The sequence below is a fragment of the Amphiprion ocellaris genome, chromosome 16, assembly GCF_022539595.1.
Source record: "Amphiprion ocellaris isolate individual 3 ecotype Okinawa chromosome 16, ASM2253959v1, whole genome shotgun sequence".
Classification (NCBI taxonomy): Eukaryota; Metazoa; Chordata; class Actinopteri; family Pomacentridae; genus Amphiprion; species Amphiprion ocellaris.
In genome coordinates this window covers 1,652,710-1,680,516 of record NC_072781.1, presented here as the reverse complement: position 1 = coordinate 1,680,516, position 27,807 = coordinate 1,652,710, and the positions used below count along the sequence as shown (strand labels likewise).

Sequence of the window (27,807 nt, the reverse complement as noted above, 5' to 3'; positions counted from 1 at the left end):
GGCCATATTTAGCTTAATTTATTTACTTTTTTGCTATTTTTTTCTATATTTGGGTCTTACAGGACTAAAAAAAAAAAAACACTGAATCAACTGCTGAACATGATGCTGACTGTCGCTTTCCCTTGAGAACCGTGAAGCTTGTATCATTTCATGCTTGTATATTTTGCAAATTAAACTACAGCAGTTTGTGCAGAGATTGCTTCTTTCCAAAGAATAAAAACTGATTTCATGCCTGAAGTACCTGATCGTTAGATCTAAACTAGTCGTCCCAGAAAATCAAGAAAACACAGCAACCTCAAACCATGCTCGTAAAGCGCTGGAAAAGACAAACCAACACGATAAAAAAGTGCATCCATCAAGGCCACATTTGTAGCTCTGATCCACCAATAAACTTGTCAATGCAAAAAAAACCCAAAACACCTCGAAGACCATTTTCATAACACACAACCCAAAGTTAGTAACTGCAAAGAGAAAGGTAGATGAAGACAGCTTCCAAAAGTGCAATATTTGACAACTGTTTTTAACATTCCCAAACCACCAAATGAAAGAGAATCCAAACCCTATATTAAACTGTCTGGATGGCTTGGTGGGATTACACCAATCACTGATTTCCAATAGGTTCCTGAACTGCAAAACTGAGGCTGGGGTTTTCATTTTAAAAGTCAAAACCACCAATGGGAACACTACTGGTTCACAAATCATCCGACCTGGATGTGGTTTAGATATAATATCCTCAGGAGCGTGACATTGCGATGCTTTGGAAGCCATCTTTATGAACCCAGACATTCGTTTCTTTATCATCCCAGCAGCTGCCACAGAACTGGAATGAATTGAGATGAGATTAGGTGATATTACTCACTGATCTCCTCCAAATAATCTCACTGATGTTGTCATGGAAGCAAGGGATATATATTTTTTTGGTATATATGGATTTATAAAGCTGTAATGTGCATTTAAACATCATAGAACTCGCATAAAAATCAAAAAAATTAATTGATAAAACACTATTATAGCCATACAAGATTCAGTGTGTGTGTCCAAATTTTAAATATCTAGTCTAATTCATGTGCAAAAAGTCTAATACAATTGTGCCTTAAATCATAACCTATTTTGTGCTCTGAAGAAGTTTAAAAAAAAAAAATCCACTTTCAACCTTCGAGGATTTGTCAATGAAATGGTACAAAACCAACCTATTCTATGATTTTCCTTATAATACAGAGGAAACTAAAACTGCAACTGCATGAAGAATACTTTTCTCAAATTAAAAACAGTGATATAAAATCAGCTGATGTGCAAGTTAGAACAAAACCATGAACGTTGCATGTGCTTACTGGCCATCAAACTAATTATGCAACTGCCTCTGTAATCTGTCAACGGCCTGAATGTCACATACCGATGCCAGCTCCCATGACAACGCCAGCAGACGCTGAATTGAAAGAAAATCTATTCATTCAGTTCTGTCGTCTTCCTCCAAGTCATAAAAAACGACTGGCAGAACGGTTTGTGTTAGAATGACATCACTGCAGCCGACACTGGTACCTTCCTACGGGCCGCAAAACGGGGTGCACGCCGAGCACCAGGGCTTATGGGTAGGAAATGACCCCTGTACTTAAACTGAGGAGGAAGTAGAGAATAAAGGGTGGAGACAAGAGAGAAAAAGGAGGGGAGAAAGGCAGAGAGAGAAAGGAGAAGTGCTACAAGGAGGAAAAGAAGAGGAAACCAAACCTCAAGGAAAGCGAAACGAGAGACAAATAGGAGGGAGGCGATGAAGGAAAAGGAAGGAGGGGAAAGAGGGAGAAGACAAAGAGCAGAAAGATGAGTCACATGTGCCGAGGAGAGCCGGGACTGAGGGCGAGGAGGGGATGGTGGTTGGATGGAGACGGGATTTAATGAAAAACCAAATGAGGAGACAGAGGGACACGATTTAAGGGGGAAGAAAAGAACATTTCTCTACTGATCTGCTCCAGAGTTTTATGAGTTGGTTTTTTTTTTATTATAAGCAAATCCTGAGAAGGTCAAGGGTTACCTCAGGTTCAGGGTCGTCATCGTCGAAGTCGTTGTAGGTGCTGTGGTCGGGGTTGTTGGCTTTGTCCAGCAGCTCGATCGCCAACGTCCGGCTCAAAGGCTGCGACACGAAAGGATGCTGGAAGACGGAAAAGACACAGAGTTAATTGGAGCGGTGTGTTCAAATGACAAAGGACAAAAACCTGAAACTGTACTGACATGACTGTCAATCAGGAGGCTTTTCTGAAGCAAGATAAATGGGCTGGGAGGCTTTTCTGAGCCAATAGCCAGAGTTGGGGACTGCCTTTTAACCTGCTACAGTTAAAAGACGGTCCAGAGTTTAAAATTTAAATTGTCTGTAAAAAGTGTCTCCCTGTGTGTTAAAATTCCCACTGAACACAAGTGCACAGTTCAGGTATCACACACTATATGCTGTATTGCTAAATGAACCTACATGCACTCAGTGATGCAGAAAATATATATAAATACGGCTTTGTATTTTTTCCTGATTAGCTGCCAAGTCTGTATAACACACCCGGTACTGCAGCTGCTTAGTCTAATGGTATTTATCAGAGAAAATATTCAATCAATAGCACTAATTTCCCTCTGATTTGGCCAAAAACTAAAGTGAAATCCGTCATTATGAGACAACGTCAGACCTAAATGCACTTCTTCAACAAAGTTTAAATATTAAACAGCTGTATATGCCGGTAAAATAAATATATTAAGACATGACTGACTGTTTTCTATCAGCATTCCTCTCTTGTGTGATTTCCAGTGGCAGCGCTTTTAACAGAAATGAATTTTTATTTATTTATATATATATATATATATATATATATATATATATATATATATATATATATATATATATATATATATATATATATACATATATATATATATATACATATACATATATATATATATATATATATATATATATATACATATATATATATATACATATATATATATATATATATATATATATATATATATATATATATATATATATATATATATATATATATTTATTTTTACAGCTTTCCACAATAACAACTTGTTCCTCTGACTGAAGAAGGTAGTTCACGATTGGTAGAAGTTACATGACACATTGAATGCCCCCTTTTTATGCGAGTCACAAAGCCTGAGTTAATAAAAAAAGTTAATAATAATGTGATACCCGTTATCTCCGACTGAGGTTTCAGGTTTTGTGGAGCTCAGAGCTCTGTGGTCTTTTAATTATCTCATTAACTGATGACTAATTGTTGTGGAACTGGAAACAACAACATATAGTGGTTAGGTATTACAGTATCTACCCCAGTCAACTGATAGTTTTGCATTTTTATGAGATGTTCAAGAGTCACAGAATGAAAGAAAAACATGCAAGGTTTTCAGATAAGATGCACGAGCTTATCAGAGTGGAATATAAAAGGGATCCAATCACTAGAAAATCCTCCAAGATCTGAAAGGTGAGCAAGATGAGGACAGAGAATAATGTGCCACAAGACGTATTGTAGAAATCTAATCTGGCTTGGATCCATATCACAACAGAATAGGTTTGTTTGTCTCAAAGATATGTAAATATGTTGTTTTATTGCTCACCTGGAGCAGTTTCTCAGCCGTGGGCCTCTTCTTTGGGTTCTTGGTCAGGGCTAGTTTGACAAAATGGTGGAAGTTATTTGTCCTGTGTGTCCAGCAGAGAGAAGAAGACAAAGAGAAAGGTGAATATAACGGGCCTGGAACAAGTGGGCTTAATTGCAGTAAAGTTGAATCAGAAATCAGGGACAAGGTGGTGTCATACCACTTGAGTTTATCTTTCAATTTAGGAGGCTGGAAATTACTCTTGGTCATTAAGAACAGAGCCCTGCAGGAAGAAAAACAGAAAGACAAAGATTAAACCTCAAGTTTTAACAGTGGGGTAAATGTGAAATACTGGTGAAATAAAAGCCTCTTAGACAGCATGCAGTTATACACAACTGTTCAAAAGTTTGGGGTCAGGTAGAAATGTCCTTATTTTTGAAAGAAAAGCAGTTTTTTCAATGAAGACAACATTAAATGAATGATAAATCCAGTGTAGACATTGTTAATGTGCTAAATGACTATTGTAGCTGGAAACGGCTGATTTTTAATGGAATATCTCCATAGGAGTACAGAGGAACATTTCCAGCAACCATCACTCCTGTGTTCTAATGCTACATTGTGTTAGCTAATGGTGTTGAAAGGCTCATTGATGATTAGAAAACCCTTGTGCAGTTATGTTAGCACATGGATAAAAGTGGGAGTTTTCAAGGAAGACGTGGAATTGTCTGGATGACCCCAAACTTTTGAATGGTAGTATAATGACTGTTTTACACAGTGTCTGATATAGATGGTTTGATAAGAACTGCTGCAGCCTAATCAACACAAGTATCATCTCTAATAAAGTCATATTTAAATGAGTTCAATGACATGTTTTGCATACTATTCTGACTTGCACATATAAGTAATAACATTAATGATTGATCTGGTGGTGGATTGATTGAACCGACACCTTTGAGAAGTCACTAATTCAGTTTTCACTCTAAGGTTGTTTACATCGACTGCATGTCTACTCTGCTGTCATCACACCATCACGTTGCTCTACCTCATTGGGTGGAGGTCAAACATGGGCGGCTGCAGCTCGGCCAGCTCTATTGCAGTGATGCCCACGGCCCAGATATCACACAGCTGGTTGTAGCCGCCTTTCCTCTCCACGGCTGCCACCTCTGGAGCCATCCTATGGAGAAAGAGGCACAGAAAGACAGGAGACAGAAGGAGGGCATTGTAAAAAAAAACAAAAAAAAAACAGAGAAGAATGATAGTAAAATGTCTAAAAGTGGGTTAATTAAACAGCTACACACAACAGCAGAATTAAAACTGTCTGCAGTATTTCCCAGCAGCAGCTCAGAGGATTCCCACCATGACCCTGATATCAGCTCTGACTTCTCCATGACCCACAAATACTATTCATTCCTGGTTTGTTCAGCTTGAATTGAAAATGAATTAACCCTCCTGCTGTCTTCATTTACGGGCACCAAAAAATACAGTTTCCTTATCTGAAAAAAATCCAAAAATTCAGCAAAAAAAATTCCACAAATTTCTGAAAATTTACAAAACCTTCAGGAAGAAAATTCCAATAATTCCTTAAAAGTTTCCCTTAAAAGTTTAACTTTTAAAAAAATCCCCCAAATTTGGCAAGAAAATTCTTGTAAATATTTTCAAAAAAATCCTAAAAATATCTAAAGTGATTCCATATATATCAGTAAAACTTCTAATATTTTCTTTAAGAACATTCACATAAAAATCAACCAAAATCTAGTGAAATTCCCTGAATTTTGGTTGATTTTTATGTGAATGCTCTTAAAGAAACATTTTTTACAGTTCTTTTTTCCACCAAAAAATGCTCAAAGATTTCCCAAAAATGTTGAAAATGTGGACATCAGAAGTTTCACTATGAAAATCTATAACAAACTTTAAAACAGGTCAATTTTGACCCACATGATGATAGGAGGGATAAATGTGTGATAAATTCTGGTATATTCAAGCTGCAAGATGCACTAGACATCAGGGAATTCCTCACGTTTCCTTAAGGACTTAGATTTTATACCATTGCTCAATCTGCATGCAGTCCATAGGCAGGATCAAGAGAGCTGACGGAGAAAAACAAACACAACTCACCAGTAAGGCGTTCCAATGAATGACTTCCTCTTGGCGAGGGTTGCTGTGATCTGGGCTGATACACCGAAGTCAGCTGAGGAGAGAAAACAGAAGGAGAACAGACGAGGAAAGACAGAAACCAAGTCAGCAAATGAGGCCATTTGGATGCAGTCTTTTGAAGCAGAAGCTGATTGCAGAGGCTTTTGCGTGTCGCTCTCACCTAGTTTAACGTAGCCGTTGTCTGTCAGGAGGATGTTGGCTCCCTGCCGGAGACAAAAAGCACGCCACGCATCAGCTCCCCACACAAGAAATTACACTCCGGGTCGAGTCAAATTAATTTCAGAGGTAAATCCAGAGATGCAAGTTTACTGCAAAGTGGATTCTTACTGATCAATGAAGGCCGCGGTTAAGAATTGATAATCATTTTTCTGGTCATAAATACCACCAGCTGCGTCTCCACAATAATTTGGGGATCAATTTTCACTTTTGTTAACATATAGGCTGCTTTATCCACAGAATGCTGATTTTCACATTTCACACGATATCATTAATCCGTTCAGAAATAGACTATATTCTATAAAAGTTCTCAACATTTTGTTCATACATGATGTAAAACCAACAGAAAGCAGCATGCTCCACAACACATTATCAAGTGTTTTATAATTAATAAGCTTCCCTCACATGCATGTTCTGTAAAATGTCCTCTGCACTTACCTTAATGTCTCTGTGCATTTTGCCTTTATTGTGTAGGTAGTACAAACCCTGCAAACACAACCACACAGTTGATTATGTTAGTGACATTCACAGAAAAACAGAACAATTGAGTTGAAACTCAGTGTTGTAATGCAGATTTTTTTACTGGAAACTTTCGCTGATTAAATGAAAGTGATTTCTGGGAAAGCGGCTCAACTCGACCGACTCCCATGTTAACATGTTATAGAGCTTAATCTTTGGAAAGCAGCCCATGTTTTTGATATTGATATGCTGTAGTTCTAAGGTGTTGCTGATTTAACTCATGATACATTTTGCAGCATAAAAAAAACCACTATATGGATATGCTAACTAGGTAAAAAATCTAATTGTCACCAGAAGAGCCAATTAACTGTTTGTGATTTTGCCATCACTTTAATTCAAAGAAAGCTAATCCGTTCCAGCTAAGCAGAGGATTAATCTCTCAAACACAGGGGTCCTCCACTTGCATCAGAGTTCCGCTCCTCAAGATTGATGGAAGTCAATTTTTGCCCTAAGTCAGAATTCCGAAGAAAATGGAAACAAAGCCCTTAAGTTCTTCATAAAAGTTATGAATACCAACAACTTTCATGCATGTATGAATCATATTACAAGAAGATAACAGAATATGTTCCACTGTTCTTACAACTTGATCTAATAATGCCGATGTTCATCTGTGTTTCTGTTCCGAGTGTTTTATTAAATCTAATTTCACTTCCATGGTGTGTTGCCCTTAAAGAAGAATTATCGAAGTACTTTTATTTTGAAAAAGCCTTTACTTCGAAGTTGTCTGTTGTCACTTTCTGTGCGCTATTTTGACGTTTAGTTTTACACACGTACGTGCTTTTCTGGATGCAAGGCTCTCTACTTTGTAAACTCCACAGAGGTAATGTAATTAACTTCATTTTTGGACTTATTGGTTCAGTTAAAATGATTTATTTACATGCTTTTATGTTGTTTTATTCTGTTTTTGTTGCAGTTTTCATTCTGTTTGTAATATGTACCAAGAACCACAGTGAAGACGTTAAGTTTGCTACGACTCACAATTCATTTTGCAAGCATGAATTTAACTAGTTGGACAGCTGCAGCTTTTACCATCACCCTTTTTTGTCATCAGAAGAGTCTGACTTGGGAGCCATAATGAAGGACAAAAAGTTAGTGAATGTAGCACAATCCAAGATGGTGTACAACCAGAGAATGGAAACAAAGCCGTCTGATAGCGACACATAACAACGTATTCATCTGCTCCATTCGCTAACTAGTTCCACTTAACCAGTTCTGACGTAACGATGAAACACCGTAAGTCGAGGACGTCGTAAACCGAGGACCTCCTGTATGCTCCTTTGTTTTGTCTAGAATACGCTAGAACTGCCAGTAAACATGCTGCATACGCTACCTGCAGGGTCTCCCGTGACATGTAGGCTATCTGTGACTCCGACAAAGGCCCGGTTACTGCAGGAGCAAAACAAGGAGGAGAGAAAAGACATCAAAGAGGAACAAAAAGAACTGACCAGTTAAGATCATGGTGCTGTTGAGCGTCTGTGTGTATCTGGGTGCATGTCGTCGTTACCGTGATAGATATCCTGCAGAGAACCTCCTCCACAGTACTCCATACTGATCCACAGCTTATCTCTCCTGGAGACACAATGAACACAGTGAATCCACCTTCAGCAGTCCAAAAGGTATCTGAGTTTTTACATTTAAATTTATTTATTAATACCTGCATAATCAAATCAGCTGCGGCTGCTGACTAATACTGCAGACTTCCTTCCAATTTTATTGTTTCTGACCCAGAGCTGCACTTTCTATTTTTTCTCCAGTAAACTTACAAGCTTTATTATAAACAGCTTGCACTTTAATAGCAACCATCAGCAAATATTGCACATCTGACAGACACACACACACGCTCGCTTACCGGAGATAACTGCCAAAATAGGCGACAATATTGGAGTGTTTACAGTCCTTCATCATGATGATCTCCTGCTGGACGACGGCAAAGTCCTCACCTGGAGCCAACACATGCACATACCCGCGTTAATGTCAAGGTGATCAGTTTGCATCCACGTCGTTATTACACCTCACAGGGCAGTTTTGTGTACGTGTCAGTGTGTGCATGTTTGTGGGCGAAAGGCTCAGATAATTGAAACAAGCAGCTCAAACAGATGGGAAGCAGCAGAGTGGGCTGTGCTTGAGTTTAAGTTCATCGCTTCAAGACCTAAACTGTTCAGCAATTACAGTGTAATGACATGTTTCCACAGTCGGTCTGTAACTTGCCAACAAAGTTTCCTTTCTTAATGGGAGTAATGGAAGATAGAAACCAGCAGAAAGGAAGGAAAGGCAGAGAAAGAGGTTAGAATCAGTGAATGCAGGATGACGAGGGAGAGGTGAAGGACAAAAGCAATCATCTGTAGAGGACTTCTAGATGGAAAAAGCAAAGATTGGAGGATAACACAACAAGAGAAAGAGGGTTGATGATGCAGAAATGGAGAATAAGATATGTTGTAAGAATAAAAAGAGGGATGAGGTAACTCACCCGGTTCCAGTTTGATGACTTTGATAGCAGCCAGCTCTCCTGTGTTCACATTACGAGCCTAAAGGACAAAAAGAGCCAAAGTCAGTCACTGGAAAGCACACAGCAAACGTTTAGAAATGCTGTTTAGGCAGCTTCAAGACAGAACATGACAGAATAGGATAACAGAAAGAAACTCAGGCTACAATAAAACACAACTGCAAAAAGTCTGATGTACAGTGGAAGCTCATCAATCGATTTCAAAAATATCGTCTCTTGGATGTAGTAAGAGCATTTTCCAGTGACACCTATATTTGCTTCTTTGTCCAAAGCAGCAAACAGAAATATTGTATTGAAACAACTAAAGCTGTGTTTATTCTCACTGGAGCTACAACGAAAAATCAATTAGCTGCGAACTGTTAAATTAATCGTCAGTTATTTTGACCACTCATTGTTCAATTTGAGTAATTTTTTTCAAGAAATAAATTCTAAAGTCTCTGATTCCAGCTTCACAAATTTGAATATTCTGTTGTTTCTTTTCTCCTCTATGACAGGAAAGTGAAAATCTTTGGGTTGGGGACAAAACAAGACACTTGTGGAAACACTTAAGGACATTTTTAACCATTTTCTGACATTTTGTAAATGGAAAAACGTATTGATTAATCAAAAAAATGATTGACAATGGAAATAAGCATTAACCGAAGCCCTAATTAGCACAGCTTGATAAAACGTGACCTTCTTGGTGCACAGGACTCCATCTAAAGAAGAAACGGGTGAAAAACGCATGGAGGTCGAAAAGCAGAAAAGGTGAACCTGACTCAGCACTGCAACGCAACACCGTATGACAACACAGTGACTTAATAGGTCACATACATACAAGCACACATTCCTGGATTCCTATCTAATTTATCACCATGAAGGAAGACATAAGTTGCAAAAACCTGTATTATAAACAGATTATGTCATCTTCTAGTAAGCCGCAGAACTCACTCGAAGTAATCTAGATCATATTTCATCCAATCACAGATACCTGGGGCAACACCCTCATCAACCCAACCCACTGCAGAACAGGTCACACGGCTATGATGGATACATGTGCATGGCGGTAATAAGCAGGTCTGAAATGACGCTTTGAAGACATTTCAAAATGGTTGAATGCAGGAAACTTTTATGCAATTCTTCATGACATACTGCAAGTACAATCTGGACTTTTGAGAATTTCAGGCACTGATGCCAAGTTACATTAAATAAGGGGTGTCAAATTCATTTCAGTTCAGGTTCCACATTCATCCCAGTTTGATCTCCAGTGGACCGCACCAGTAAAACCACAGCATAATAACGGATAAATATCAACAGCTCCAATTTTTTCCTTTGTTTTAGTGCAAAAAAGTACACTCTGAAAATGTTCATATTAAAGGAATTATCTTTTGCAAAACATCATGAACAACCTGAAATTTATTAAGAAAAGCACTTGCAATTTCAACAATATTATGCCTCAGTTTATCATTTATACATTACAACTTCCAGATCACTGTGTATCTATAAAGGCACAAAACATTTAGTCACAGCTATCTGGAACTGAATGATATAGTATTTACTTTATGATCAAAACGACCAAAGTCTGACGAAAAAGGACAAAAAACAATAAAAACAGGACAAAATATCAAAAAATGAGACACAAAATGACAAAAATGAGACTAAAAACACAAGCGAGACAAAAAAGAAACACAAAACGGTAAAAACATGCGACAAAAGACAAAAGTCAGACAAAAAACCCCAACAAAAACAAGACAAAATATCAAAAAATTGAGACACAAAATGACAAAAATGAGAACAACAACCTGAAACAAAACAAAAAAAACAGACAAAAAAGTTGCAAAGTGACAAAAAATGGACAAAGCAAAACACAAAATGACAAAAATAAGACACAAAACAAGAAGTGAGACAAAAAGGAAACACAAAACGATAAAAACAAGACAAACAACAAAAGTCAGAAAAAAACAACAAAATATTACACAAAATGACAAAAGAACAATGAGCAATCTAGTATTTTACTTTATGATTGAATCAACTTGTCATGGTCTAGAAATTATTTTAAATTTATAGTTTTACTAATTTACAATCTGCAGTTAATGTCTCCTCTGGAATTTTTACACTTTGAGGGCCGGATTAGACCCTCTGGAGGGTCGCTTTTGGCCCACGGGCCATATGTTGGACACCCTTGCATCAAATCGAATGTCCATACCAGATTTTCTGAAGCCAGTTTTACAAAACCAAAACACCAGAATCCATTCATAAGTCTCGCACATCACATTAAAATACAGAATGGGAAGTGGTGGGTGGACGAGGAATGTATGGGCTTCATCAGGAAATTCAAACAGTTTTTCCTGTATTCCTGAAAAGTTTCGCAGACAGCAGGGGGGATTTGTGGGATACAGAGGCTGATTTTTCTATAAATAGTGATCCGTGTTTACATTTAGCTGCAGTGCTGGTGGGAGGGGCAGGAGAGGAATTATAAATGAAACATACATGAATAAAAGATGGCTTTTCAGAGCAGACATGAAGTGCTTGCTTTACTCTGGCCGAGAATGTGCAGAAGTGCGACTGGCTGTGACACTGCAGAAGTATGAGAGAGAGACCAAGTGAGAAGGAGAAGTTAACCGACTTTCAACACGAGAGACAAAAAGAGTTTCCACAGCACGAACGACCAGAAAGAGAACAACCATATCTGTAACACAACGGTGCCAAACTCATCTTAGTTCAGGTTCCACATTCAGCCCAATCTGATCACCAGTGACCAGTAAAATCACAGCAGAACAACCTATAAATCACCACAACTCCACATTTTTTATTTGTTTTAGTGCAAAAATGTTCATTCTGAAAATGTTCACATTTAAGGAACTATTTTTTTGCAAAACATTATGGAAAACCTGAAGTTTATTAAGAAAAATAAATTCAATTTTAATAATATTATGCCTCAGATTATCATTTACACATTACAACTTCCAGATCACAGAGTGTCAACAAAAGGTACAAAACATTTAGTCATCTGGAACTAAACGATATAGTATTTTACTTTAGGATCAAAACGACAAAAGTCAGACAAAAAAAAGACAAAAAACCCACCAAAAACAGGACAAAATATAACAAAAAATCAGACGCAAAATGACAAAACGAGACACAAAATGACAAAAAAAATGAGACAAATGAGACGAAACAGACAAAAAGTTAGACAAAAAAGTTACAAAGAGACAAAAAAAATGGACAAATGACTAAAACGAGACAAAAAAAAATCACACAAATGACACAAACAAGACCAAAAATGACAAAAGCGACAAACAAAACAACAAAAAAGTAGATTAACACAAGCGAGACAAAAAGGAAGCACAAAACAACAAAAACATGAGACAAATGACAAAAGTCAGACAAGTAATTTTAAATGTATAGCTTTACAAATTTACAGTTAATGTCTTTTCTATAATTTTTACACTTTGAGGGCCGGACTGGACCCTCTGGAGGGCCGCTTTAGGCCTGTGGGCCGCATGTTGGACACCCCTGCTCTAACACAATGGATTTTTCTGTATTTTCCAATTCTACAGTTTCACTATTTCCAGTCTAGATAAAAGAGAGAACACCCACATCCACCCTGATTCTGGCTGCCGTCTCCAAAGCATATTTATCCAACATTAGAGGGGAAAAACCAGAGAGTTTGCATTCCAGTTTGGTCACTTTGCTGGGAAGTGGTCACAGATTGGAGGGTAAACTTTCTGTCATGAGTACATCCATCAAGCCTCTGGTATTGGAGACGTGAAAATGAAATCCAGGAACAATATTCTGTCATAAAGAGCGTCAAAATGACAGCATTTTAGGTCAAATATTCTGTCTCTTTTACATAATGTTCTGGAAAGACTGCCTAGTCAGCGTGAGCAGTGACAGCCCCCATGGATTTAAGAAAAAAGAAAAAGTGTACATTGGAGTGCTGCCCACACAAGTGCACTGCAGACACACACCAGCGATGAGGAGACAAAATAAAACTCAAGGATAACCACAGGAAAAAAAACAACTGCACCATTGCATATGAAAAACTGTCATTTTAATTTTGTCTAACCAGAGGAGTTTCCTCAGCTGAAGAACAAAATCAAGTGAAGAAGAAGAGAGGCGGAGGAGTCGACGGAGGCTAACCCACACCAAAACAAAAGCAGTGGGAGGGTGGAAGGACAAAGAGATGTAAAGAAGGACACAGAAGCAGAGTGGAGGGCAGAGACAGAGCTTCTTCAGTCAGCAGACAGACCACAGATGACTCATATCGCTCAAAAACACTCGGCCGACTCCGTTTCACTGACTGAATCGAGGGGCTGAAGGTTTGATCATCGCTCTCCAAACTACAGCAGTAAAAAGCCCTCGACCACAAATAAAATCACTGGGCAGATGGTCCGTGATAACTGGAAGAAATCAAACTCAAATCAGTGTCAGTCAGACAACGCTCCGGTCCGTCACTTACTTCGTTCTTGTGTGATGCACGGACAACCTATTTCTAAATGTAAAAGTGAAACTGCCAATTTAGGAGGGCAAACTATCACCCCCAGGCATTCCAGAAAAATCCACTCAGAGACGGCGCAATGACTGAATACATGACCTCCCAAATCCAGAAAAAACAAATGTTGAATACAAAGCTGTTTTATATTTAAAAAGTTGGAGAATCTACTCATTTTGATGTAATCCGGGTGAGATCTCCAAACCTAACAGTTAAAAAATGTCTACCAACAGCTAATGATGACAAATAGGACTTACTTTAGTCATATACAGTGACACCGTCAGCAGAACAAGTTTCAGCATCAACACCAAAATAATGTGTTTTCTTAAACCATATTTATGGACTACAAGTATCTTTTTACAGTTAACAAAGAAAGCCACAGTTGTTAAAGTCGTCTCAGTTGTGCTGGAACTTAAAAAAACTTGAAATAGAAACTGTCCCATTTGAGAAGAAGTTTTTAAGTAGTCGATATGAGCAAACAGTGAGCCGACATCTGATTCTTAACAGTATTTGTTCCTAGAGACATGCCAATATTTAGTTTTAGGGCAGACAAAATCTTGTGGCAGATAAATATATGATAGCTGATAATATTATTCTGAAGAATGCAAATGCAAATAGGTAAAAATAAATTTTTAGGCTGTTCAGATTGACACCACTACTACAATAAAAAAACATTTAATGTGTGCTCATTTTCAATAGTAATTGGAATTTTTAAATATGTTAACTAATGTCAGACTTTATCCACTTTGCTAACAGGAATATAGTCAGTTGTGCGAATAGAAACAATGAGGAATTTCTTCATATGTTGTTCTGGAACAACTGATTTCTCACCATTTTCTGACATTTTATAGACTAAACAACTAATTGATTATGTAACACAACAACTGACAGATTATATGACAATGAAAATAGTCCCTAGTTGCACTACTACTCACTCTACCGTTCAAAAGCTTGGGGTCACTTAGAAATGTCCTTAATAAAAGAATAGCAGTTCTTTTTCAATGCAGATAACATTAAATGAATGATAAATCCAGTGTAGACATGGTTAATGTGGTAAATGACTATTGTAGCTGGAAACAGATGATTTTTAATTGAATATCTCCATAGGGGTACAGAGGAACATTTCCAGCAACCATCACTCCTGTGTTCTAATGCTACATTGTGTTAGCTAATGGTGTTGAAAGGCTCATTGATGATTAGAAAACTTTTGAACAGTAGTGTATATTTTTAGTGTATTTTTACGAGTTTTTGCAGTATTTTTACTATATTTTTATTGTATTTTAACAATACTTTTATTATATTTTTACAATTTTTATTATATTTTTACTGCATTTATAATATTTTTTTCGACATTTTTATTGCATTTTAACTGTATTTTTGCTATATTTTTTTTACTATTTTTCACTGTATTTTTTTTACTATGTTTTATGACATTTTTTACTGTATCTTGACTATATTTTACTGCATTTGTACTATATTTTTACTGTATTTTTTCTATATTTTTATGGTAATTTACCAATATTTTACACACTTTTTACTGCATTTTTACTGTATTTTTATTATATGCTTACTGTATTTTTATTATATTTTTACTACATTTTTACAGTACTTTACTATATTTTTACTGTATTTTCACTATACTTTTAACTGTTTTTCTACTATATTTTTACTGCATTTCTACTGTACTTTTTCTATAATTTGCTGTATTTCTACTATTTTTTAACTGTATTTTTAAATAATTTTACTGTATTTTTACTATATTTTTTGATATTTTTATTTTATTGTATTTTACTATATTTTTACTGTATTTTTTCTGCATTTTTACTATATTTTTTACTGTATTTTACTATATTTTAACTGTATTTTCACTGTACTTTTACTATTTAGTTCAGGAGGTGCCCCAAATTCATGCAGGTTGCGAATAGCAATCATAAGTGGATTAATATGGTGGAAACTCAGCTGACGTCCAGCATTAGCAGCTCTTTTAGGACATGTGTGTGCGCATGTGTGTGTCAGAAACACAGCATATGGCCAGCCCAGTGGAGGATCAGTTGGGTATTTCATATCACTCTCGATTACTGCACCTCTACTTCAGCTCTGACAGGACACGCTACTCCCAGTTAATCCTGTGTGATGGTCATCTAGAGGGGTTAACTCTGATGGTTAACTTACATAAAGTCAGAGGTCATACCAGGCCAGCGGTGGTCCTCTTAGCTGCAGATAGTCACCTCAGGCCACAGGTTCATGTTCACGGCTTCACAAACTCACTCTCTGCTTATCTACTGGAGATGGGAGTCAGCCGGGGCCTCCAGATAGACAAATATTATGATAAAAAATTCATGCAAAAATGGCAGACAGTCTGGTTTTATCTTCTCAGTGTTGTTTTAAAAAAGCACAATAATCCTTCTTCTTGCCACTTTCTCTGCTCTCATATTGTTCTACATTATCCAGCTGAACCACCTGTCATGTTCACAATATCACACTCACTTATCATCCTATCATCAATCTAAATTACATTTTCTAACTCCTATTCAAGCTTACAAACAGCCACATTTCACTGTCAGAGCAGTGCAGCAGAACCAGAGCCTAGCCCGGGGCGCTAACACATTTAGCAGTTAGCTATTGACTCCCCCTGACGAGATTTCTCTGAGAGATTTGAGGTGTCTTCCCGATCCTCAACATGCTTCTCTGACCTTTAAGATAATCAATGCATTAAGACGGACTTAACGAGTATTTCTGCTTTTTTTCCCACTCGCTAACTGACATTACAGAGCAACACCAACAGGCATTAACATATTATTTCTGTCATGTGACAAGATCTTAACTTCTTACACTTATGAATATTCTCAAAATATATTAACGCCAAGCTGAAAACAAAAGCCTTTCTGTCACGTTTGAAACATTTGGAAACAGGATTTTGTCCACAGACTGACTTTAGCAACTTGCATGTTTCATAACCCAGTGAGCACACTGCCCCAGTCCCTCTCAGAGCAAAGAATCTGTTTAATGCTGTCATCTCATAATTAGCTACAAGTGGAGGATGACGACTGATGTATACGACTGGTAGTTTTAGTTAGTATTACAACTATATTTAAATAGAAAGACAGAACCATAGATAGAATGATGGAACGATAGAACGATAGACAGATAGTTTATTAATCGAGAGGGATACAGTTTTCTTCGTCAGAATTGTGAAGGTGCAGCTCCACACTGGTTTTCTCAGACGGCTCAGTCTGAACTCCATGCTTCAGGAGACACAAAGGAAGGAGCCCCCAGGAGGGGAACAGGTGAGGTGAAAGCTGAATGCAGCAGTGCGTGTTTAATTACCACACCTGTCTTTGAACAAAAAACCCACTCACTCATGCAAAACACCCAAAAATGCACACACAGAATGATCCAGAACCTCTCAGAACTGCTTCAAATTAGAAAACTAACTTTTCCTTTAAGCAGTCGAGGCTCTTTCTCCATACCCTGCAAACTAATCCACCCAGAGGAGTTATTTAATCTGTTCTTCTAAAGCAACCAATGGCCTCAGTCAATAACAATATAACGGCATTTGCTTCCAATTCAACTCTCAGTGAAATTAAAGAACAATTAGTGAGGCGTAACATCGCTGCTGTACCTCATCACTCTACTGGTTTGAAATTATGTCAAACAAGCCAAGAAAATTCTTGGCGTTTCAAAAATGAAAAACTGAAACAATTATAATCACACTGGATGTTTTATGGGATGTAAATAGCTGGCACTCCCTTCGCATTAGGATTTGGTGTCGGCCTGTGAAGCCACATACCACACACTTCACACACTGCTCCTACCCCGACCCACCCAAGCAGAACGCATCGATAGGAACGTATGTACGCTTCATGTATGTAGCTGTCGTTTTAGAGGAGTCAGAAACTATCATTTCTCCCATGACAAGTTTTAGAATAATCCAGATAAACACACAAACTTTCCTGCCTCCTTCCTTCCTTCATTCAGGCATAGCATCTGGGTTCTGTAAAGCATCTTGAGACAATTTGATGGTAATTGGCGCTATATAAATAAAATTGAATTGAATTGAATTGAAAAAGTTCTCACAATGACACTTGATGCATTTGGTGCGAATCAAACAAATATTTAGCCTGAGGCAGGTTTTCAGGACCTCTAGCTCCATCACATAAGCACACAATCTCAAAATAGGATTTGGCACTTCTGCTACAACGGTGTTGAGATTTACCGAACAAGTCCAGCTGCAGAGTGGTGTTCGATCGCCAAGGTGCTCAAAAACAATCAACTGAAGGAAATCTCCTCAACGAATCGATTGGTCACAGGGGAAAAAAGAAATCTGCCCTGAGAACACTCTATCTGCTAGCCTTAGTAGTCTAAATGATGGCTAAATCAACACAAAATCTAGTTGTTGCAGCTTATTAATCATTTTAACCCAGCTATTTTATACTGAAATATTCCCCTGATCCCAGTATAAGAACTGTTGAGGAACAGAAGATGGACAAGTTCAGACAAGTCAGCTGTTTCTAGATGATCCGTCATGCGGGTTGAGATGTGATAAACAAACTTCTGCTGGCAAAGTTTACGCTTGTGTTTGAGGATCTGTTTTCACAAAATCCAGTAGATTCACTGATGAGGTGTCGATTAGTTTGACCCCAACTCAGAGCAATCGTTCAATAAATACCATGTAAGTTAGACACAGCAGTAAAGTTGAGAAAACAAAGGTTTTTACTACCTATTAAAGTAACATCAGCCATTATCTAACCCAGGAGTGTCAAACTCATCTCAGTTCAGGTTCCACATTCAGCCCAATTAGACCTCAAGTGATCCAGACCAGTAAAATCACAGCATAATAACCTAGAAATAACTACAAATATTTCCTGAGTTTAAGTGCAAGAAAGCACATTGTGAAAATGTTCACATTTAAGGAATTATCTTTTTACAAAACATCATAAACAACCTGAAATTTCTGAAGAAAAATAGATTTATGTTCAGCAACATTCAGCCTCAGTTTATCATTTCCACATTACAACTTCCAGATCACAGTGTCTACAAAGGAACACAACATTTAGTCATCTGGAACTGAACCATAGAGGATTTTACTTTATGATCAAAATGACAAAAAAAAAGACAAAAAACAACAAAACAAGACAAAGTATTACAAAAATGAGACAAAAAACGACAAAAAGGAGACAAACGATATGAGACAAAACAAAAAAAGAGACAAAAAATTTGACAAAAAAGTTAGAAAGTGACAAAAAATGGACGAATGACAAAAATTAGACAAAAAATGACAAAATCGAGAAACAAAACAACAAAAAAATAGACTATCAACACAAAATGAGATACAAAACAACAAATGAACAACCTAGTATTTCATTTTATGATCCAAACAACTTGTCATGGTCTAGAAATTATTTTAAATTTATAGTTTTACTAATTTACAATCTGCAGTTAATGTCTTCTCTGGAATTTTTACACTTTGAGGGCCGGATTGGACCCTCTGGAGGACCACTTTTGGCCCACGGGCCGCATGTTGGACACCTCTGCTCTAAAGCAAAGCGGGGCTCCTGAAGCCCTCTCTGGTGACAGTTTAAAAATGTAGTCCGACTGTAGAGTGCGACTCTTGTACCGTGCAGGAATTTGTCCCTGAGCCTCTGCTGCAGCGGCGTATTGATAACTTGCAGAGTTGCTCAGTAGTTAATGACAGCGTGGTGGCAGCGGACAGAACCAGATGTACCGGTAAAAATAGCACAGTGACTGTGCATTCAGGCAGCACGCTATCAAGGCTGCTTTCTTTATTAATGCTGTCAAGAAATACAAAATGTTCAGGCCTTAAAATGAAGGCATAGCATCGCCTTCCTGCATGAATATTTTCAGTGTAGATCTACTTTGATGGATAAATTAGGACTTCAGAATTAATGTCTTGTTTAAACTTTATCTTCTGTGTTTTACAGAAGAGTCTAATGTGAAATATTTCATGTCAAAATCAACATGTCAGTGTCCAGCTCAGAGCCTTTTAACTGTGTAAATCAGGGGTGTCCGACATGCAGCCCGTGGGCCAAAAGCGGCCCTCCAGAGGGTCCAATCCGGCCCTCAAAGTGTAAAAATTCCAGAGAAGACATTAACTGCAGATTGTAAATTAGTAAAAGTATAAATTAAAAATATTTTCTAGACCATGACAAGTTGTTTTGATCGCAAAGTAAAACACTAGATTGTTCATTGTTCTTTTGTCGTTTTTGTCTCATTTTTGAAATATTTTGTCCTGTTTTTATAGTTTTTTTTTGACTGATTTGTCGATTTGTTTCTCGTTTTTGTCATTTTGTGTTTTCTTTTTGTCTCGTTTGTGTTTTTTGTCTTATTTTTGTCACTTTGTGTTTTGCTTCATTCATTGTTTTGTGAAGTGTAAATAAATGCCCATGCCAGCGTGGTTCACAGTATCTGGAGTAAGGGTGTGTCCGGTTATTTATAGGGCAGTTAAACCATGTTAATGAAGGTCAAAACACAATCATGTAGCTTGTTCTGCTCCTTGTATTATATACTTAATGACTAATAAAGCATCTACGGTGCAGACACTTCCTGGTATGACGCTTCTCTGCAACACAAAAGACATAGTGGTGTGACAGGTGAGGATGTCTGAGGCCCTCCCCGACAAACAAACATATTTACAGCTCAGAGTCGCTGGATTTCAACCAGAAAGCTCCACTCAGCAGGTTTAGCTCTGCTGCTGTCAGTCACCAGAACTGATTCTTCTTTTAAACCAGAAGACATTAAAGCTCATTAAAGGCCACTATGAAAACAAAGCTACTGTCACCTGTTGATATGGACTTTTCTATGTGTTCCTAGTCAATTATTTTGCTCTACAAGGATGCAAGAATAAACACAAAGCAGCATGTTACTACACTTTAATTGTTTAATTGTTCATAATTGATTGTACTTTGTTTTATAGTTTTGATTAATAAGCTTTACTAGACAGTAAAGTTTTCGAGCTAATTTTTTTCCCAGCCAAAATCTCCCAAAGGCAAACCTACAAAATCATCGTTTTGGATGGATATATATCCCTGGTGCAGATTATTTTATTTTAAATATTGTTAAAATATGTTGTTTTTGAGCAGGACTGTTACCTCCAGATGGACTGGTCAATTTTTTGGTTAATAAATGTTTGGTTAGACCAGGGGTGTCCAACATGAGGCCCACGGGCCAAAAGCGGTCCTCCAGACATTAACTGCAGATTGTAAATTAGTAAAACTATAAATTGAAAATAATTTCTAGACCATGACAAGTTGTTTTGATCATAAAGTAAAATACTGGATTGTTCATTGTTCTTTTCTTGTTTTGTGTCTCATTTTCAGTAATATTTTGTCTTGCTTTTGTTGTTTTTGTCTGTTTGTCTGACTTTTGTCATTTTGATCATAAAGTAAAATCCTCTATGGTTCAGTTCCAGATGACTAAATGTTGTGTTCCTTTGTAGACACTCTGTTATCTGGAAGTTGTAATGTGGAAATGATAAACTGAGACTGAATGTTGCTGAAATTGAATTTATTTTTCTTCAGAAATTTCAGGTTGTTCATGATGTTTTGTAAAAAGATGATTCCTTAAATGTGAACACTTTCAGAATGTACTTTTTTGCACTAAAACAAAGGAAACATTTGGAGTTGTTTCTAGGTTATTATGCTGTGATTTTACTGGTCACTGAAGATCAAACTGGGCTGAATGTGGAACCTGAAGTGAGATGAGTTTGACTCTCCTGCTTTAGAGCTTTTTGTGTATACAGACTAGGGTTTGTGTGTCCACTTCAGTGACCAAACAACTGGAACAGTGACAAAAACAGGATGGTTGCGGGCCGGCGGCTTTAATTGTGACTCTTTGTCCATCTGTGTGTCGATGTATGTGATGATACAATCACCTTATTTTGTGTGTGTGTGTGTGTGTGTGTGTGTGTGTGTGTGTGTGTGTGTGTGTGTGTGTGTTGCACTGCAGCTCTTTGCTCCAACGTCTTCCTTGCGAAACAATAGGACAAACACAACGGCATACACGGAGGAAGTAAGGATTCCTGCATTCCTGGACCACGGCTGCCCAGCTGTGCCACACACACCGAGGTCCGACCAAGAAGAAATCATTACCGTCACCACGTCTGTAACTGCTAAGGACATTAGCCGTGTTATATACATAAGGAGCGAGTGAATAGACGTCCACTTAGCTATAGACTTCACGCTTGTGTTGCTTTTATGGCAGGACACGCAGCATCAAAGCCAGGAAAACCCACCATCACACTTGTTTCATGTGGAAGAGGTTAAACTTCAACGCACATTCAGGAAACTGGAAAAGGCTCATTGTTTTACCATACTAGCTCGATTAATGCCACAAATAACCGGATATTTCAGTGTAAACCAGGGGTGTCCAACACGCGGCCAGCGGGCCAAAAGCAACCCTCCAGAGAGTCCAATCTGGCCCTCAAAGTGTAAAAATTCCAGATTGTAAATTTGTAAAACTATAAATTTAAAATAATTTCTAGATCATGACAAGTTGTTTTGATCATAAAGTAGAATACTAGATTGTTCATTGTTCTTTTCTTGTTTAGTGTCTCGTTTCTGTCATTTTGTGTCTCATTTTTGTAATATTTTGTCTGTTTTTTGTTGTTTTTTGTCTGACTTTTGTCGTTTGTCTCATGTTTTTGTTGTTTTGTGTGTTACTTTATTCATTGTTTTGTGCATCCTTTTTCTCTCGCTTGTGTTGATAATCTATCTTTTAGTTGTTTTGTTTCTCGCTTTTTTGTCTAAATTTTGTTGTTCGTACATTTCTCTGTCACTTTCTAATTATATTGCTCATTGCTCTTTTGTCATTTTGCATCTCATTTTTGTCGTTTTTTTGTCTGACCTTTATTGTTTGCCTCACATTTTTGTCGTTTGTCGTTTTTTGTTTCTTTTTTGTCCGCTTCTGTTTTTTGTCTCATTTTTCTCATTTTGCTTTATTCATTGTTTTGTGTATCATTTTTGTTGTCTTGTTTCACGCTTGTGTCGTTTTTTGCTTCGTGTGTCATTTGCGTAATTTTTTGTTGCTTTGTAACTTTTTCTGTCAAGTTTTTTGTCCTTTTTTGTTTTGTTTCATGTCGTTTGTCATTTTGTTTCTCGCTTTTAAAAGTAAAACACTATATCACTCAGTTTCAGATAGCTGTGACTAAATGTTGTGTTCCTTTGTAGACACTCTGTGATCTGGAAGTTGTAGTGTGGAAATGATAAACTGAGGCTGAAGGTTGCTGAAACTGAATTTATTTTTCTGAACAAATTTCAGTTTATTCATAATGTTTTGTAAAATATGGACTTTTTTTGCACTAAAATAAAGGACAAAGGTACATTTGTGGTTATTTATAGGTTATTATGCTGAGATTTTCCTGGTCCGGCCCACTGGAGATCAAACTGGGCTGAATGTGGAACCTGAACTAAGAGGAGTTTGACACTCCTGCTGTAAATGGTGCTAAACTGTCCATAAGAGCATTGCTTGCCCCTTACTTGAAGTCCAAAAATACCCAGACGGCTGGCATGTTTCTAAAGCACACATTGCTACTGAAATTGATTAACTGATCTGTATGCCAGCGAAGGCCGATGCCTGTCCTTTTGCCACCTCAATTCTGAAGCCACAAGCAGCGTCGCCGCAAGAAAACAAGCGGATCTACAACAACACAAGTCATCTTGTTTACTGGAAAATACTGGTCTTCCAGAGAGAGGGCATCTGGAGCGGGGTTTTGTGGGTTCAGAGCAACGTATTTAGATGATACTGGCATTTATCTAATCTGTTTTGAAGCGGGACCGTGAAAGGAAAGCGTAGATGCTTCTCCAATCTGCCCACATTAAAGTGACAAATCAATACAAATGGTATCTTGAACATCGGTGGGAGAAAGCCGGGCTCATCGATGTCAAATATATATGCGTTCTGTTTGGTTTATCTTTGGTTTGAGGCATCATACGGTGGTCCTACTGGTAAACAGAAGCATGCCATGTGCAGTTTAGCACCATCATGTTACTGGAATTCTGAAGGTGGAGGTTGAAATCGAATTAAACTGTTGCTTTCCGAAGGCATTTCAAGCCACAGAAGGTGAGAAAACAGGATCATGTAGGTTTAAAAAAAAAATAAAAAATCACTTAATGTTGTCCCCTTTAATACAGAGTCATTTGTGCAGTTTTGAGTCATTTTGGACAGTGTTGGGGTCATTTTTGGACAGTTTTTCAGTCATTTTGAACAGTGTTTGAGTCATTTTTCCACAGTTTTTGCGAACTAAATTAGCGTTTCTTCTGCTTTGTGTCATTTCATCTCATACGTCTTTCATTATTGTTCTGTTTCCACAGAGCAGTGAAGAGATACTGAACGCTGTCCCCTCTAATACAGAGGGAGCGAGGTGGCTTTCTTCCAGTATCGACACATGGATAATGATTTGTGTTAGGAACAGTAAATCACGTGTCATGCTGATGTTATTTACATTGGACTGAACGAGGAGAAGTGCCCAGTTTGTACAGTTGGCTATTTCAGGAATATTGTAATTGGCATTATTAATCAAACTGAATGATGTAATTCAATGTGTGACACACTGAAGATGTTGCTGCATTGTCCCTTTGAACTAGACAGCCTCACGGTTATCTGTAATAACCTGCCTCACCTTCCCTTTAGGGGTAACTCAAGAATTTCATTAGTCTGAGCATAAATGGAGACGTGTTTAACTCCCAGGACTCTAATCCTGGTCCTGAGGGAAATACTGGAATCCTTGGCATGAATTTTGGCATGAAATGACCCAGTTTATTGACATTACCTATCAGCATGTAATATTGGCAGCTTAAAAATGACAAGTTCCTCCCTTAGGAATAATCAGAGATACCCCTACAAGCTCACTAAACGTGTGATCTGGAGGTCAGAAGGCCCGTCCCGCTATTGGCCGACCCTCCTCCTCCGGTTTCTAACAGATACAGACAGGGAGGCCCGGCTACAAACGGAGGAGAAAACAAGCTAGCAGAGTTCATGCTTTGTTTCCTGCTCAAACATTCCTATCCAAGCCACACTTTTTCACACAGTGGTAGAACCAAATATAGGCATCGATGAGGTTTACCAAGAGCTGCGGTGCTCACAAGCACATCCTTTAATCCAGAGGTTTCAGGTCTGAGCGCCATCCTGTAGTAAACCTTCGCTGTTAACACGAACTAGAGCATCAGCTGCACTCTAATTTCACAGTTTTTACACTAAATTAGCCATATCAATGGATAAATATACAATCACCAACTTGGTTTTTAGCATTTTTTTCATAAAGTCCTTTTGTACAGTTTTTGAGTCATTTTGCATAGTTTTTTTTTTTGGTCATTTTGTACAGTTTCTGTGTCATTTGGTACAGTTTTGAGTCATTTGGTACAGTTTTTGAGTCTTTTTGGACATTTTTTGAGTCTTTTTGGACATTTTTTGAGTCATTTCTGGACAGTTTGAGTCATTTCTGGACAGTTTGAGTCATTTTTGAACAGTTTTTGAGTCATTTTTGTACAATTTTTGTTACTTTAATTATTGTTTCTTATGCTTTGTATCATTTTGTCTCATACTTTCCTTCATTATTGTTCTGTTTCCACTGAGCAGCGAAGAAATGAGGATAGAAAGTAATTAAAACGTCCACTTGTTCCAGTATTGGTAACACCTTGCAAACAAGTTGATTCCAGGTATTTACATTATTGTAAAATACATAATCAAAGAAATATAACTTTAATTATGTCTATTTTTGTGATGTATGTCACTTAGGACAAGTCTTACGTCATTTGTTAACTAATTTTGGTCAAAATCTGAGGCCAGACGTTGAATAGTGGAATGTTTTTCCCAGTTATAATTGTTTTTAAAAGGCACAGCAGTGCACATTAATCAGCGGTACACTGTTTGTGACAGGTTTGGCAATCGAGTTGGCCCCGAGCTGCCGGCCTGCTGAACATATTCTGTCGGACCTATCTGTCGGCAACACGGCAAGATACTGAACTTGAATTAGAAACAAGATTAGCTGCATGCAAAACACACACCAAAAAAGAGAAAGAAATAATGACATACACTGGAGCGCTTTTGACATTAATGGAAGCTATGCAACCCAAAAAATGCTTCACATCTCTACTTTTTAGGATTCCTGCAGTTGCCATAAAGAGCCTGGAGGTTAACCAAACATCATCTAGCCCTATTAAAGTATTTAATGAATCTCCAGTCAGCCAGAAGCCTCTCCTTCACATAGCACTTAAATTAAATTCCACAACAGAGCGCCTGCTACGCAAACAACTACAGAACCAACAGAGTCCATGTGTTTACTTGCATAACTTGACTGTTATACTGTAGGGGGCTGTCGTGCAAATCAACCAGGTATGTGGCAAAAATCCTCAAGAATTAAAAACTACAGTGATTTAAGTGTGCATCTGTTGGTTGTGGTGCTCAGCTGTGGATTGCAGCCATCTCGTCCTGCATGATGCGGTTTGCTTTCATATTTCTGCAGTTTCACTTCAGTTTTCTGCCATACTATAAATTTTGCATGAGATCTGACTGCCTGGATTTGTTTCTACGTTGCATTTTACCAAATGGAGGTATGTGATTATAACTGCAGGTGCTCAATGCTGCATATAATAAACATTATGATCCTCGATGGGCTGCAGTTCAGGAACTGCCTTCAGTTTGGATCCAGGCTGTCTGCTCCTAGCGCTGGGCCTTGGCAAAATGTGGGACCAAAAAAGCAGCTATAACGCCACCTATATCACATTTAAGCATATAAATGTACACCCTAGTTCTTCAACAACCGTGACTGCTTATTAAAGGTGTTAAAAGGTGGATAATAGCAGCAAAATGTGCTAATATTCGTGTTGTTGTTGTAGCTCGCTTTAGCCGGAGTGTTTCTCCAGGCAGGCAGCTGTCAGTCTCCGTCGGAGCTAAACGGAAATGCTTTTACCTAAATTTTGCCAAAAAATCTGCAATATTGCGACTAATTGTAAAACTATTAGGTCGTCTCTGCTTACTATAAAGGTATTAAACCCCTGCTTGTTGACATTTTGTCGCTGTGTTCCCTGAGAAGCAGCTAAACGCCTGGTTAGCTTCGGGACGCTATCCGGTTAACCGCGGTCGTTGTCGGACGGTTAGCGGCTAAACGTCTATTATCGGACACGTCTCAATCAATCTTTGACATGAAACCGCAGCTATTTATCACAATATTCACACGACGACCACAGGCCAAAGCGTGTAAACAGGCACGCATTCATAGTATTCGCTCATTGTTAGGAAGACAACAAAGTAAATGTAATTTCTGCTCGACAAAATCAAATTTAACGTAGGCGCCCGACAAACGCTTTACAGTCGCTTTTATTGTTAGCTATGATTATTTCGCCCCAAACGAGCATTTTAGCGACTAAAATCCATTTCCATAAGGCGAACCAGGATGTCCACAGTGTCAGCAAACAATGGAGGAGAAAGGCCAAAAACAATAACAGCCAGAAGCCATCAGCCAAGTGCAACCTCGGCTCTGTGTCCGATAATGGAATCATATGCCAGAGAAGCAGATTAAATACTGCACCAGTAAACATCAAAACAGAAACATGGAAGCAACTGTACATCAGAAATGACTTAATGGCAGCTACATATAATTTTCTGCTATTGTGATAACACGAACATGAGGAAAAACTCCATAAATTTGTGTTTTTGGCGTCTTACGACTTCGTGTCCGAGAATGGAAACACGCCGCTGCTTGCCTCACTGCAGTCTTACCTTGTAAACATCTCCGTATGTGCCGCTTCCTATCCTCTGGATCAGCTCGAAATCCTCCTGCGGATTCCTCCGGGACAGGTCGACACTGGAGTTCATCATTTCCACGGCCGATTACGGCGCCGGTAGCGCACGGTTGACGAACCCCAACGGCGTTAGAAACCAGATAATTTAAGAAAAACATACGGCGTCAGAAAATCCCAGCCCGAATCCACTGTAGCTCCAACATGGCTTCCACTGCGCATTGAGCATGCGCAGTGGACATCATGGCGTAGCCTCTCCATGGAGTCTGAGGAGGGAGATGGAGCTGCTGAATGAAGAGCTGTTTTTATTTAGAGTACGTGTTGTGATTAAACTAAATTCATCTGAAAAATAATAACATTTGTCATTTTGTTTATTTGTGAAGCTAAAAGTTAAAAGGATCACAGAAAAACGCAACTGTTTATGAGCAAAAACCTGCAGTGATTCCACAATTGGACCCAAGATTCAAGATTCAAGACCTTTATTTATGACGAACACAATTATACATAGTATAATGCGCAGTGAAATGCATTGTGCAACTGTTCCAGACCGAAACAATAAGAAATAATAATAATTCCTAGGGTTTCAATAGGTTCCT

At 38.0% G+C, this 27,807-nt stretch overlaps 1 protein-coding gene across 13 annotated transcripts in view; it reads right to left on the bottom strand.

Moving 5' to 3' along the window:
• The window catches only part of LOC111571302 (mitogen-activated protein kinase kinase kinase kinase 3), a 60,465-nt gene extending 33,045 nt beyond the window's left edge, over window positions 1-27,420 (bottom strand). For 9 of the 13 annotated variants that reach the window (XM_055018296.1, XM_055018298.1, XM_055018297.1 and 6 more), the window contains exons 1-13: window positions 27,192-27,420; window positions 8,948-9,005; window positions 8,330-8,420; window positions 7,985-8,049; window positions 7,811-7,866; window positions 6,400-6,447; window positions 5,906-5,948; window positions 5,707-5,779; window positions 4,634-4,765; window positions 3,812-3,874; window positions 3,613-3,694; window positions 2,027-2,143; window positions 1,540-1,614 (exon numbers count right to left, since the gene is read on the bottom strand). In XM_055018296.1, the coding sequence (XP_054874271.1) occupies window positions 1,540-1,614; window positions 2,027-2,143; window positions 3,613-3,694; window positions 3,812-3,874; window positions 4,634-4,765; window positions 5,707-5,779; window positions 5,906-5,948; window positions 6,400-6,447; window positions 7,811-7,866; window positions 7,985-8,049; window positions 8,330-8,420; window positions 8,948-9,005; window positions 27,192-27,290 (1,002 nt within the window). In that variant the 5' untranslated portion in view covers window positions 27,291-27,420. The remainder of the gene's footprint in view (window positions 1-1,539; window positions 1,615-2,026; window positions 2,144-3,612; window positions 3,695-3,811; window positions 3,875-4,633; window positions 4,766-5,706; window positions 5,780-5,905; window positions 5,949-6,399; window positions 6,448-7,810; window positions 7,867-7,984; window positions 8,050-8,329; window positions 8,421-8,947; window positions 9,006-27,191) is intronic. The other 4 variants (XM_023274410.3, XM_023274433.3, XM_035950076.2 and 1 more) reach the window with 1 other exon arrangement.
• Between the last annotated feature and the right edge of the window lie 387 nt (window positions 27,421-27,807).